Here is a 15232-nt window from a genome sequence, read left to right on the forward strand (position 1 = left end):
ACAAAATTTTTAAAAAGTTAGTTCGCTCACACATACAATTCTACATACCAGAGAAATATCAAATTATATTTTATTTACATTATAGTACTTCTAGTATACGTGTACGTTGGCAGAATTTTTATGAAAAGTTTAATTTCTTATTTGTGTGTCCTTTCTTATATGTGGAATTCCAACTTCAAATGTTGCTGAATGGTTATTGAAATAATCTTCAGGATCTGGTCCCTAATGACACCTTTTAGTTCATCCATAAGACTCCAGCTGGAGGAAGGTTACAGAAGTGGCATTGGATGGTTTCCCTTTACCAGCCTATAAACCAAATTCTACCATCCTGAATCTTGTGGGCTCCAGATCATTTTTGGCTGAGGCCCTGGACTACCCCCCTCGCATTATACAATTTCTAAAGAAACACACACACACACACACACACACACACACACACACACACAGTCCTAACAGTGTCACGCTTAATAAACTGTTAACCAGGGGCTTGTGACTCATAGTATCACATATTTTTTGTTTTTCATATGTTTGTCACTGCAGGCTCAGAGAGAGCAATTAGGCTTTCTGGCACTACTAATGTTAGATGCATTTAACTCCAAACTTGAATGACTTATTATCAACTGCAGGATGCCTTATTTCAAATGCATTTTAGATGTATATGTACAGAGAGTTTCAAATGCACATATTTGATTTAGTTGGGCAATATATCACTTCACAGTCTGATGCTTCTGACTTAAAGAAATTGCAATCTAACTGTAATAACTCACATGAGGTATTGCCAATCATTTCATACATTCAACAACTTTGTGAAGTAAACACAGATAATATATTTATTCTCATTTTCGAAATTATCAAGCTAGAAATCAGAGTGGTTAAAACATTTTTCATAGAAAAATGAAAACATTTTTCATAGAACAACTAGAACAAAAAGTTTTTAAGTTTGTATGGAAACACAAAAGACCCCAAATAGCCAAAGCAATCCTGAGAAAGACTGAGCTGGAGGAACTAGGCTCCCTGACTTCAGATTATACTAAAAAGCTACAGTAATCAAAACAGTACAGAACTGGCACAAGGACAGAAATATAGATCAATGGAATAGGATAGGAAGTCCAGAAATAAACCTACGCACCTATGGTCAATTAGTCTACAACAAAGGAGGCAAGACTATACAATAGAGAAAAGACAGTCTCTTCAATGAGTGGTGCTGGGAAAACTGGACAGCTACATGTAAAAGAATGAAATTAGAACATTCTCTAACACCATACACAAAAAGAAACTCAAAATGGATCAAAGACCTAAATGTAAGGCCAGACACTATAAAACTCCTAGAGGAAAACATAGGCATAACACTCTCTGACATAAATCACAGCAATATCTTTTGGGATCTACCTCCTAGAGTAGTGAAAATAAAAACAAACAAATGGGACCTGATTAAACTTAAACGCTTTTACACAGCAAAGGAAACCATAAACAAAACGAAAAGCCAACCCTTTGGGAGAAAATATTTGCAAACAAAGTGACCGACAAGGGATTAATCTCCAAAATATACAAACAGCTCATGCAGCTCTATGTCAAAAAAAAAAAAAAACAATCTAATAAAAAAATGGGCAGAAGATCTAAACAGACATTTCTCCAAAGAAGACAGACAGATGGCCAAAAAGCACATGAAAAGATGCTCAGCATTGCTAAATATCAGAGAAGTACAAATGAAAACTACAATGAGGTATCACCTCACACCAGTCAGAATGGCCGTCATCAAATGTCTACAAGTGGCTTTTCGCCGAATGCCGCCAATATGGTGTTCAGGCGCTTCGTGGAGGTTGGCTGGGTGGCCTACGTCTCCTTTGGGCCTCATGCCGGGGGGCTGGTCACGATTGTAGATGTTATTGATCAGAACAGGGCTTTGGTGGATGGACCTTGCACTCAAGTAAGGAGACAGGCTATGCCTTTCAAATGCATGCAGCTCACTGACTTCATCCTCAGGTTCCCACACGGTGCCCACCAGAAGTATGTCCGAGAAGCCTGGGAGAAGGCAGATATCAATGCAAAGTGGGCAGCCACAAGGTGGGCCAAGAAGATTGAAGCCAGAGAAAAGAAAGCCAAGATGACAGATTTTGATCGTTATAAAGTCATGAAGGCAAGGAAAATGAGGAACAGATTAATCAAGCTTGAAGTTAAGAAACTTCAAAAGGCAGCTCTCCTGAAGGCTTCTCCCAAGAAAGCACTTGCTGCTAAGGGGGCAGCTACGGCAGCTGCTGCAAAGGTTCTAGCAAAAAAGATGACCGCCACAGGTAAGAAGGCTCCAGCCCAGAAGGTTCCTGCCCAGAAAGCTGCAGGCCAGAAGGCAGCACCTCCTCCAAAATCTCAGAAGGGTCAGAAAGCTCCAGCCCAGAAAGCACCTGCTCCAAAGGCATCTGGCAAGAAAGCATGAGAGCATAAGAGGCTGTTATAAACAGAATAAAGGTTCTTTTTGACATGCTGGCAAATCTGTTTAATCTATGGATTAAAGTCTGTTACTGGGGCCGGGATTATGAGGTAGACTGATGGAAGGGTTGTTAACGTCGTCATTGGAGAATCAGTTCCTTAGTCCCACTCTGCCCAGATTCAAAGTCATCACACAAAGCCATAAGTAATGTTCTCATGGGAAATCATGATAATTAGACCACTGGGTTAATTTTTTTCCCTTGTACAAATATATTTCCCATAAATAAGTAAAATCCCAGCTGCTTTTGATGCTCGAGCTTAGTAAATTTTCTTATAAAAATAAACTAGGAAAACAAATACATTAAAAAAAAAGTCTACAAATGATAAATGCTGGAGAGGGTGTGGCGAAAAGGGAACCCTCCTACACTGTTGGTGGGAATGTAAATTGGTGCAGCCACTATGGAGAACAGTATGCTTTAAAAACAATATTTTTAAAAACTAAAAATAGAACTGCCATATGTTCCAGCAATCCCACTGCTGGGCATATATCTGGAGAAAACCATAATTCGAAAAGACACATGCACCCCAATGTTCATTGCAGAACTGTTTACAATAGCCAGGACTTGGAAGCAACCTAAATGTCCATCAATGGAGGAATGGATAAAGAAAATGTGGTACATGTATACGATGGAATGTTACTCAGCCATAAAAAAGAGCAAAATAATGCCATTTGCAGCAACATGGATGGACCTAGAGATGATCATACTAAGTGAAGCAAGTCAGACAAAGAAAACTATCATATGCTATCACTCACATGTGGAATCTAATTTTAAAATGATATAAATGAACTTATTCACAAAACAGAAACAGACTCACAGATTTTGAAAAGAAACTTATGGTTACCTAAGGGGAAACGTGGGGGGAGGATAAATTAGGAGCTTGGGACTAACATACACACACTGCTATATATAAAATAGATAACCAACAAGGACCTACTATATAGCACAGGGAACTCTACTCAATATTTTATAATAACCTAGATGGGAAAACAATCTGAAAAAGAATGAATATATGTATAACTGAATCACTATGCTGTACACCTGAAACTAACACAACGTTGTAAATCAACTATACTCTAATAAAATTTAAAAAAATAAAACAAAACAGGTAGCTGGTATTTGGCAAAAGGGACCTAGGGTCTTTCCACCAGGGCTGGCAAGATTGTTAAAACCCATACAGTGACAGGAAAGAAGAAAAGTTTGGGCAACCTAATGAAGTTAAAAGATTTGTAGATGTGGAAGAAACTTCACTCTGTTTCATTAAGCGGGTGTTTGTTGAGTGCCTTTAGTATGCCAGGGAATGTACAAGGCACTCTAGATATAATGGCTGTGGAGAAAAGAAAGCTATTTCCAGGAAGAGAGATATTACTCCAGTTCCAGATCCCAATACACGGGGAGTCTGTAACTAAAATTACCATCATCATTAGGGGACATAGCTATGTGAACCAATAGAGCAACGATTTCCCAATTTACCAGTCAAACCAATTTTAATAGCTTGCTAACCAATGGGGCAATCATTTTGAAACCTGCCAGTCAATTGAATTTATTAACTAGATAATTTGATCAACATCTGGTATTGGCATGTATTCAAAATTGGTAGCTGCAATAAAATTAATTGATTTGATGAACGTTTTTCCTTGAACGGAGTGGTTGTTCGATTGATTTAGAAAATTGATTTTAGAACATTTCAGAACTACCGTGAGTATGAGTCATTATTCCAGTTCAGCAACTATGTGACCCCTAAGGCAATGGATTGCCTTCTTTGTAGCTCGTCTGAAGGAAATAAATAATGATGACTTGATCTTCTTTAAGGGTTTCATGAATCAGCAGCTAAAGCCTATTAATTCTTCCATAAATAGAGCTTTCAACATTCTGGGTGTTGGAAAGGAATAGGAGGGAGGCTATCTCTTGGATTTTATCAGCCACTATTTTTCTACAATAGTGTTTACCCAATATATACATTGAAAAGTAAGGAAAACACTATTGTTACTCCCTGTCAGCTGTCTACTGAAGGAACTGAATTCTGAGGCACTCCAGCTCTTTTAAGCCTGGATTGATAATTCCTATCAGGTTTCAGATCGCCATGCCTTCCAGGTCAAGAGCCGCTTGCTGTGCAAAGTTCAGTTTTACAATTTTACCCAGCTTTATCCCCACGTGTACTTCACTCCTCCATCCTTTAGTGAAAACTGCATTACTTTGAAGTTGAAGGTTACATTCAGCCAGGCAGAGCAGCTTTACTCCCACCATGAGTTGGAACAGATAATGGATTCTACAGAGCAGGTGTCCAATTGACCAAGGTCATCGAACAATGACTCAGTGTAAATACCCAAATTGAAGTTGTGGACAAACTCAGCACATGACAGGTGCAGGTGATGAGTGTCCTTTTGTCTAGCTGTCATGGTGACCTGAGGACACGGAACAAATCAAATGAAGAAGCCTGTGCCTGCCTTAGAAGGTTATGTCTTCACTAACCCTGTAGCAACCAGCAGGCTGGCATAACTTGACGGGAATCTCTGCACTTGTTTGGATGATTTTGTTTCTCGGGAGCTATTCGTTCAGGGAAAAAAATTGAAAGTGGAAAGATGAAGTCGTTTTCTCCTGACATTTCCAAGGATGAATACTTATGAAGGACAAGCAGGTAATCTCTTCTTCAAAACAGTCAATCCAAAGAACCTAGAAAGTCCTTCAGAGTTGCGAACAGAAGATCGCAACTTCAAGAAAAGCACAAGTAAGAAAGTCAGAAGACTGCTCCTGGGAAAGAACAGGAATTATAACCAATATATTACATGTTCATGGTTCTCGGCACTGCACTGAAGTTTCCATTTGACACAATGCCTGAAAGTCAAAGTCAAAAGCATCAAATACGTGCGAGGTGTGGATGATTAAAGTCACAAAAAATGGATTTAAGTTACTAGGATTTTAAAAATATATAGTTGATAAGTTAAAAGAGTTTTAGAAAAACCCTTGAATTATACAGGGCTAGGATACATATATTAAAATAGTTTATAGCATTTTTTTCTGGTTTCATAGCTGAAAAGGCTAACATAGTGTTAAATGCTTTGCTCAATGTTAAATCATTAGAAAGTGGATGAGTGTAAAGTTGTCGTAACTGTGAACTTAATGAGTGTTAAGTTGCTTTATATTTTCAATGTAGCAAAGAGGTCAGCAAACATTTCTGTAAAGGGCTATATTGAGAGAGAAATAAGGAGAAGAACCCTTGAATGACTTAAAACAGGCTGTACACATTAATACTGGTTTATAGAATTGTTCCCCATTCCATAATGGTGAAGGCTGAAGTTAAATGACTTTTCAGTGTTATATCTTTAGAGTGGAAGGGCCGAAACTCAAAGTCATGTCTTCTGGCTGTCAACCTAGTTCTCTTGTAACTTTACCACAGCACGTGTAGCACTCTGTGTATCAAGAAAGGCGGGGGGGTGGGTGCTCCAAATAGGCACATGAAAAGATGCTCAACATCGCTGATTATTAGAGAAATGCAAATCAGAACTACGAGGTACCACCTCACACCGGTCAGAATGGCCATCATCAAAAAGTCTACAAATAACAAATGCTGGAGAGGGTGTGGAGAAAAGGGAATCCTCCTACACTGTTGGTGGGAATGTAAGTTGGTGCAGTCACTGTGGAAAACAGTATGCAGGTTCCTCAGAAAACTAAAAACAGAGCTACCATATGATCCAGCAATCCCACTACTGGGATTATATCCAGACAAAACTCTAATTCAAAAAGATACATGCGCCCCAATGTTCACAGCAGCACTATTCACAATAGCCAAGACATGGAAACAACCTAAATGTCCATTGACAGATGAATGGATAAAGAAGATGTGATACATACATACCATGGAATACTACTCAGCCAAAAAAAAAGAGAACGAAATAATGCCATTTGCAGCAACATGGATACGACTAGAGATTATCATACTAAGTGAAGTCAGAAGGAGAAAGACAAATACCATATGATATCACTTATGTGTGGAACCTAAAATGTGACACAAATGAACCTATCTATGAAACAGAAAGAGAATCACAGACACAGAGAATAGACTGGTGGTTGCCAAGGGGGAGGGGGGTGGGAGAGGGATGGATTGGGAGTTTGGGATTAGCAGATGCAAACTATTGTATATAGGATGGATAAACAACAAGGTCCTACTGTATAGCACAGGGAACTCTTTTCAATATCCTCTGACAAACCATAATGGAAAAGAAAATGAAAAAGAATGTATATATATGTATAACTCAGTCGCTTTGCTGTACAGCAGTAATTAACACAACACTGTAAATCAACTATACTTCAATAAAAATTTTTTTTTTAAATTTAAAAAGGCCTCCAGAAAGCTCTGAGTCCAACGGGGCCTCTTAACTTCTCTTTCTCCATGTTCAGTGCAGCCACAGTTGTGTGGGAACACTTGCCCTCTGTGCTGAGAGTAGGAGCTACAGCCTTCTACTCTTTCGCTAAAGATACAGTTGGCCAACAAATATAATTTCGAGCACCTAGTGTATGCCAGACATTGTTCTAGTTGCTGGGCTACAGCGTGGCTAATTCCTTTCCCTCAAGGGACTTTTATACTAGTTGGGAGAGAGAATCAACAAGCATCAAATAACTAAATCAATCAATCATACCCAATTCTGATCATTGTTAGGAAGAAAATAAAATGAAACACAATAAGAAGTAACCAGCACTGGCAACGTAAGGAGGGGACTGAGGCAGGCCGGGTTTTTCAGCGAGGCTGGTTGGTGGGTTCATCAAGCAGGGAGATTGCTGAAGCAGCAGTAACAGTACCCCAAACAGTAGCTTGAATATTGGAAACAGCAAATGATGAAGGGGACAATGAGATAACATTTCCAATATATATTATTGTTGTGGACCAGGTGACCCATCCAGTGTTCTGAATCTGGGCCAAGAAATGTGGACATGCAGAAAAAAATGAGACAGCTTCAGGGTGGAGAGTGAGGACAGGCTTCCCTAGGAGAGAGAGAATAAGGGTGGTGCTGGGGTTATATTGCCTCTTAACCCTGAAGTTATCCCACATTATCTTAAAAAGGGGTAGATAATAGTTGATACATCCAACACTCATCATGTACCAAGCGAACATTTTACACGAATTAGTTCACGTAGGAGGATTACCTCACAGAGACTATTGTCCGCATTGTACAAATAAGGAAATCGAGGCACAGGTGGCTTGAGTAACTGTCCTGTGAAAGGCTAAATAATGCCTCCAATGAGGTTCATGTCCTAATCCTCAGCACCTGGGAAGATGTTAGCTTACATGGTAAAAGGGACTTTCCACATGGGATTTAATTTTGAACTTTGTGATGGAGAGATTATTCTAGATTATTTGGATTTGCCCAATGTAATTATAAAGATCCTTATGAGAGTCAGAAAGGAGATGGAAGCAGAGGCAGGAGTGATGCGGCCAGGGGCCAAGGAATGTAACCAGCTTCTAGAAGCTGGAAAAGGCAAGAAAATATAGTCTCCCCTAGGGTCTCCAGAAGGAATCTCACCTTGATTTTAGCCCAGTGAAACTGATTTCACACTTCTGGCCTCCAGAACTGTAACATAAATTTATGTTGCCTTAAACCAACTAAATTTGTGGTAATTTGTTTCAGCAGCAATAGGAAGCTAATACACTTCCCAAAGCCACGGAGCTACAAGGTGTCAGGGCCAGAATTAAAATCAAGGCAATCTGGTGCCAGAGCAGAGATTTAAGCACTGTTATAGGGCCTCTCACAGGCAAAATAAAATTACAGGTTGAATGCAAAATAAGCGTCACCTAGCTTTTCCTCTTATGCTCAGAATTCCAGGTCTCAGAGAAACTAAGAGAGAGAGAGAGAGAGAGAGAGAGAGAGAGAGAGAGAGAGAGAGAGAGAGAGAGAGAGAGAGAGGGGGGCTCCTATACCAGCTGGTACACACCAGTCCCCCTTCCTTGCTCCATGTTTTCAGTCATGGACCCAAGAGATCACTAAATAAACCTCCCATTTGAGAGATGAGAAATTTGAGGGCTAAAAGGTTGTGATTTCAAGTTAACCAGATGGTTGGTGAAACAACTAGTTACACAAGGGTCAGGTGGTGATGTGGAGCTACCCACTGATCTCATTGCCTGTCTGGGGCTCGAGGCAAGAGGCTGTGTGGCAAGTGAGAACAAAAGATCCAGGCTTCCTGAAACCTGTGCTTCTCATTATTCGCTTAGAAACGGTGGGAGAAGAAATGTTAATTGCACATCTACCCAATATAATATCTCTAGAAGAATCCAAAGTTCTCACTGTAGCAACTTTTTAGCCCCTTGTGATTATTATATTCCCAAATATTAGCCACTTTTATAACCTGGTCGCTGCCCACAGCTCTCTAACACAACACCTACGACAGAGTGGGTGCTCATAAATATTACTTGAATTAAACAATAAGCTTACGATAGCATCCTTAGACTAGTGTTTTTTCAACATTTAAGGTGCACGCAGATCCTTTGTGAGCCTCGTTAAAATGCAGGTTCAGAGCCAGAAGGTCTGGCTGGGGCCTGAGATTGGCCATTTCTACCAACTTCCCATATGACGCCGACACTGCTGGTCCATGGTCTATGTTTTTCAACGTCCCTTAAAATGAGACCTCCCTATCCATATACAATATAAGTCATACAAAGTTTGGTCATTTAATGAAAGTTTGCAAATATGGCACAGAAATAGATTTTTCCCCTTTTCGGTACCCCTGCCCTCCCAGTAAAGGCAGCAAACTAGACGCCGGGGTTCAATGGAAAAAGTTGGAACAGTGCCCCCAAATACCTGCTCCCTGCGCTCAGCTCTGTCTTCCAGACGCAGGGAAGGGTGTAATGACAAGGAGGGAAGTTTCCGGGAGCTCCCACGGCTCTGCTCCTCTTCCATTTTCAGCTGTTAAGGAGCATCTGCCCCTTTTGAACCGCCGAGGTCACGGGCTAACACACCCGAGCGCCGCGCCCGCCTCCGCGCCTTTGCCCAGGCGGAGACGGCCGACGCGCGTGCGTGCGTGCGCGCTCGGTATAAATAGATCGCAGGCGGCGGCCAGTGGACAGAGCCGGGCTACGGGCACGGCGGGCCATGGCGGGCGAGGACCACCAGTGGCAGGGCAGCATCCTCTACAACATGCTCATGAGCGCGAAGCAAACGCACGCGACTCCGGAGGCGCCCGAGGCACGGCCGGGGGGCGCGTGCTGGGGCTGCTCCTGCGGCTCGGAGCCCCCGGTGGGCAGAGAGGGGCTGCCAGGTGAAAGGCCAGTGGCGCTCCTGTACCGCTGCTGCTTTTGCGGCGAAGACCACCCGCGGCAGGGCAGCATCCTCTACAACATGCTCACGAGCGCGAAGCAAACGCAGGAGACTCCGGAGGCGCCCGAGGCCCGGCGGGGGGGCGCGTGCTGGGGCTGCTCCTGTGGCTCGGAGCCCCCGGTGGGCAGAGAGGGACTGCCGGGTGGGCGGGCCACGGCGCTCCTGTACCGCTGCTGCTTTTGCGGCGAAGACCACCCGCGGCAGGGCAGCATCCTGTACAGCTTGCTCACCAGCGCAAAGCAAACGCACGTGGCTCCGGAAGCTCCTGAGGCGCGGCCGTGGGGCGCGTGGTGGGACCGCTCCTACTGCGCGCAGAGGCTGGCGGGCGGAGAGGAGCTGCCGCGTGGGCGGGCCTTGGCGCTCCCGTGCCGCTGCTGCTTTTGCGGTGAAGACCACCCGCCGCAGGGCGGCATCCTCTGCAACGTGCCCACGAACGCAAAGCAAACGCACGTGGCTCCAGAGGCACAGCCGGGGGCCCCCTGGTGGGACCCCTCGTGCGGCGCGCAGCGGCGGGTGGCCCTCAAGAGCCCACAGGTGGTCTGCGAGGCAGCCTCGGCGGCCCTGTTGAAGACGCTGCGCTTCGTCAAGTACCTGCCCTGCTTCCAGGTGCTGCCCCTGGACCAGCAGCTGGTGCTGGTGCGCAGCTGCTGGGCGCCGCTACTCATGCTGGAGCTGGCCCAGGACCGCTTGAACTTTGAGACGGTGGAGACCTCCGAACCCAGCCTGCTGCAGAGGATCCTCACCACCAGGCGGCGGGAGACCGAGGGCGACGAGCCGCAGCCACATTTGGTACTGCCGCCGGAGGCCGAGCATTTGCCACTGGCCGCCGAGGTCCAAGCCATCAAGGGCTTCCTCGCCAAGTGCTGGAGCCTGGACATCAGTACCAAGGAGTACGCCTACCTCAAGGGGACCGTGCTCTTTAACCCGGGTAAGGGCGCCGGCCTCGGCTCTGGCTTTTCTCTGCTCCTACAAGCACTGGGCAGTACCTACCCCTGGCACAGACACTTGAAGAGTTTTCATTGTTAGGGGAGTTTGGGGGGCACAAGTCAGGAATCATGACAAACTCAGCAGAGTTGGGGGAGCTCCAGAAACCATTCCTCGTGGATGGGGTGCTGCCAGAAACTCAGCCGAGAGGAGGGGGTTTGTTTTGGTCGAGGTTTGTACTTAATCTCTCTACACCTTTCTGTTACTACAGAAAAGTTTGTGCTTTCAGGGACATGGCTATTCCTTCTCAAATCTTTTAAATCCAGTAGCATAGCTTTAAAAAAATAAAAGTTTGTGTTCGCTGCAAATTTTGCAACGACTCTTTCTGAAACCCAGCTCTGAAATTTACTAGAACCTTTTGGTTGGAGGAAGTCTATTAAGGCTGGCAAGAGAGGAAACATTTGTTAAGGACCCACAGAGACACCATCCCCTGGGGACACTGTCAGACAGGACACTGGACTTAGTGTTTCATGTGTCTTGTCTCTGAATGGTCATTTTCATGGTCCTAAGCAGCTGGACTGTCTCATCATCTAAGTGTCTGTAAGTATCAGGTTAGCAAAGGGGTAGGAGAAAGACATGTTAGGGACTGAACGCAGGAGCACTGTATTTTAGAGCCTTTAGACGCCTTAGAGGCCTCCTAGTCAACCCCCTCTGCCCTTCACCCTTTCCTCATCCCATTGGCAGGTTAGGTAGTCTAGTCCCAAGTGACCTTACTCCAAAATAAATGGCCAGTGAGTTGTGGAGCATGGGTCTCCAGTCTCCTGGGCCCAAGGGGATGTCTGCTGCACCACACTTTCAGGTTGGCTGTTGGGTGCTGGACACTCTGCCCCACACAGTGCAATCGAATCATTGGAGAACATCTCCCTGGACAGCCCAGCACCTTGTCTCGAGTATATCCTACTACTAGAGTCATCTTCAACCAGCATCCTTCCAGAAGGGTCACAAGTGGGCAGGAAGTTTCCAGGCAGCTTGAGTTGGGAGAGTATTTATCATGCTCCCTCCACATCCTTTTTTCCTGACACCAGGAGTCTCGGGGTCATGTCCTTGCCTCCTGCCTAGCATTTTTGAAGGGGTATAGAGCAGAATTTAATGGGATAATAATTCATTCAGACCTCACATTTCAGGACTTAAGAGACCTCAGCTCATCCCAGTGATCATGATAGGTTACGTTTTGCTTGTATCATTGTTTTCTAAACTTGCCTGTGCACTTGGTGGTGTTGGCGGGGAAGGCGGTCGTTCAAAGTCTTTCCGGGCCCCTCCTCTACAAGCTCTGATTCGGTAGCTCTGGTGCAGGGTCAGCAAATCTGCATCCATAATAAGTGCCTCAGGTGGTTCATTGGGAAGACAGTGTTTTCTCGCTCCTTCAGCTGTGTTATTAGACACCTACCATGTGCTTTGTTCTGTTGGAATAAAAAGGTAAGACAAGGGCTCAGCTTTCAGAAGTTTACATTCCACTAGTTCCCCTCTTTCCCTCCGCCCTGTTTTGCATCCATTATTCTTGCTCTGCTTTTCTGAACCCTCTCTCAAATAAGTTTAACCAGCTAAGCTGGGTGTGCTTTAAACATAAATATACCTGCATCTGGGGAAAAGTGATGCCTGCTAAGCGTGTGGCCTTTCTTTGCTGTTTATCATTTTGTATCCCCTGATCTTTATTTAAACATTTCCCTCCCATCTCCCATGGAGTCCATCTATCTGCCTTTTCTCTTTCCTGATTTTACTTTGAAGGCAAGTCTTTTTTTGGGGGGGGCACTTTTAGTGGATGATGGGAAAAGAGGAGTGTGGTATGAAAGCAGAGAAAAGTGGAGTTCACAAGATGAAGTTTTAATAAGCCATGAATTTAGACCTGGTGGAGCTTCCGATTTCTGGTGGTTTCACACAAGCCTCTTCTTACCCTCATGAATGGAATCCAAGTGCGATAAAATTGGGTCTCAAGCCTGGATAATGAGCTGTAGGTAGTAGGGGATGGTAATCCGTGGACTGAGGTAATCAGAATTGGAATGTGGATTAGCGATGTTGCTGTATTTTTGTTCTCATTTATCAGATTTGATACTTGCCTGTACTAGAAATGACTCGCCTATTGCTATTATTTTTTTTGAAAGAACACTGGCTGGTTCTGTTACTCTGTGACGATTAGCATGATGCTTTTAAAACACTTTTCTGTTGGCTTTTGTAGAAAAAGGGAAGGAAAATGATTACAATAATCAACATCATTTAAACCGAATGGTAAATTGGTAATTTCTTAAATACAAGTTAAAGAATTTTACAGTAATATTAGTATCATGGAGGATCAAAGGACTTTTAAAAGCAGCCTCCTCTTACCACGTTCTTTATAAAACTTAGAGGCATTTAATCTTTCCTGCATTGCATTTCATTCAGTTTTACTTGGATATCACACTGTACTGCAAGAAGGTCATGCAATCTCTATTTGAAAAGCAACTTTTGTACCGTGTTGCAATCCATGTTTTCATGTTTACTTTTTAACCCTCTAATGGCTGTAAGACAATGCTTTCAAAGACTGCTTTATTTTTTTTAAAGAACCTTTTGGAATGCTCATTTGAATCACTTTTCTAAAAACCTCCCCAGTACAGAAATCATGGTACAATGAGCTAAGTGGCCAGAGTTATCTCTTAAATTATTATGGGACTGTAGACTAAAATCAGCCTGCACGCAAATAATTTAAATGAGACTGTCAGTCACAGTTGGTGGCTGTGAAGTTTACCACCATGGGCTGTAATCATTACAGTGCTGGGAAATTCAAAGGAGAATGGTAAAATATTACCTAGCAAAACCTCTTGCCTTTATACTAAGGCCTGTTTCCCATAGGTAAAAGGTGCACACTTCTTGAAATAATTTTAATTTCTTTGTACGTGCATAGATAGTGAACTGGAGCAATGATTCATTAAACTATATTCTACTGTCATACTGAATTAAGTGTGCATTTGTTGGCTCAGGGCCAGCAGTTTTTAAATGTGAGCATACAAACATAGTGAATATTAAATAAGAATAATTACATGATATTTCCTTCTTGGAAGCGTTGCTCCTGAAACCTTAGAAGTGGTTTGGCACTTTATCCTTGCTGTTGAAAAGAACTTTTAACCAGGAAGCTTGAGCGCTTTTTTAACTGGGGAAGGGGGCAGAAATGGATCTATTTAAAAAGCTAGCAAAGGGCTCAGAGTGAGCTGTTTCTAACAAAGAGATTTTTCTCCCTTTTTCTCCTCCAGACCTACCAGGTCTGCAGTGCGTGAAATACATCCAGGGACTTCAGTGGGGAACCCAGCGGATACTCCGTGAACACGTCAGGGTGACACACAGGGGGCACCAGGTCAGATTTGCCGAACTGAACAGCACCCTCTTCCTGCTGAGATTCATCAACGCCAATGTCCTGGCTGAACTGTTCTTCAGGCCCATCATCGGCCCAGTCACCATGGATGATATGATGCTAGAGATGCTCTGTGCGAAGTTATGAAGGCACGGGGGCCACACACGTGCAGTTCACCATGAAGCACAAATGAGGAGCTGTGGGCAGAAGGGTGTAAAATAGAGTAAAATAAACTTTCTTATTATTTTTACATGCATAGTATTTTTGTATTCAATTAAAGAAAAACTTTAGTTACAAACAATTAGAAAATCCTCTGTTCCATACTGTTTCATTGCAAAGGAAAACATTTGCCAACAGGTAACACACATCTCTGTACATCTTTAAGGAAAAAGCAGGGGGACTACACTCATACGCTATTTTCACAAGTTTAGCCACTCTCTCCATTGAACCTGCCAAAATCAAATTTGTAACATTAACTTATAATGTTAAGGTGTTAACCACTAATTTGATTGCGAAAAGGTTCATCAGGGTTTAAGGAGGGCTTCAAAAAATATTAAAAACCTAGGCAACATAAACAAAAATTATCTTTGTAGGTTGACTTGGCTCTATCTTCTCCACTCCCATTGGCTGTGTGGAAGACTGTCTTTGTACCAAGTCAAGTGGAAATCTGTGATCAGAGAAGCATCTGAAAGTGAAGTAGGAGATTTTTCAGAGTTTTGGTGTGGGATTTTTCTGTACACAGTAAGTAAAGTTCAACAAGAAACTTACATTCTATAAGGAGGCGCTATAGTTCCAGAAAAATCAACATCGTTATAAACCCCCCAATTATATCTCACCTTTTAGATACATTATATATGTAACTGTCACATTGAATGAGCATGGTATGAAATATAAAGTGACTTTATCGTTGGCTCCTGCTGCCCCTTTTTTTTTTTTTAATTATTTGCTTTATTTATTTATTTTTTAAAAAATTGTATGTATTTATTTATTTATTTATGGCTGTGTTGGGTCTTCGTTTCTGTGCGAGGGCCTTCTCTAATTGCGGCGAGCGGGGGCCACTCTTCATCGTGGTGCGCGGGCCTGTCACCGTCGCGGCCTCTCTTGTTGCGGAGCACAGGCTCCAGACGCGCAGCCTCAGT

The 15232-nt window shown here is 43.3% G+C and overlaps 2 protein-coding genes across 2 annotated transcripts; both read left to right on the forward strand.

The window, feature by feature from the left end:
• The first annotated feature begins 1791 nt into the window (after positions 1–1791).
• LOC118888625 (60S ribosomal protein L14-like) lies at positions 1792–2476 on the forward strand. Its single transcript, XM_036839912.1, has one exon. The coding sequence runs from the start codon at positions 1796–1798 to the stop codon at positions 2429–2431; it is 636 nt and encodes a 211-aa protein (XP_036695807.1). The 5' UTR covers positions 1792–1795; the 3' UTR covers positions 2432–2476.
• A 7071-nt stretch (positions 2477–9547) lies between these two features.
• NR0B1 (nuclear receptor subfamily 0 group B member 1) lies at positions 9548–14576 on the forward strand. The gene is made up of 2 exons (XM_036840223.1): positions 9548–10718; positions 13996–14576. The coding sequence occupies exons 1-2, from the start codon at positions 9566–9568 to the stop codon at positions 14238–14240; spliced, it is 1398 nt and encodes a 465-aa protein (XP_036696118.1). The 5' UTR covers positions 9548–9565; the 3' UTR covers positions 14241–14576.
• The last annotated feature ends 656 nt before the right edge of the window (positions 14577–15232 follow it).

The sequence above is a fragment of the Balaenoptera musculus genome, chromosome X, assembly GCF_009873245.2.
Source record: "Balaenoptera musculus isolate JJ_BM4_2016_0621 chromosome X, mBalMus1.pri.v3, whole genome shotgun sequence".
In the NCBI taxonomy this organism is placed as follows: domain Eukaryota; kingdom Metazoa; phylum Chordata; class Mammalia; order Artiodactyla; family Balaenopteridae; genus Balaenoptera; species Balaenoptera musculus.

Coding starts and splice junctions, on each gene's coding strand:
- LOC118888625 (XM_036839912.1), top strand. CDS start 1,796: ATGGTGTTCAGGCGCTTCGTGGAGGTTGGCTGGGTGGCCTACGTCTCC.
- NR0B1 (XM_036840223.1), top strand. CDS start 9,566: ATGGCGGGCGAGGACCACCAGTGGCAGGGCAGCATCCTCTACAACATG. Junction 10,719..13,995: donor GACCGTGCTCTTTAACCCGG/GTAAGGGCGCCG, acceptor TTTCTCCTCCAG/ACCTACCAGGTCTGCAGTGC.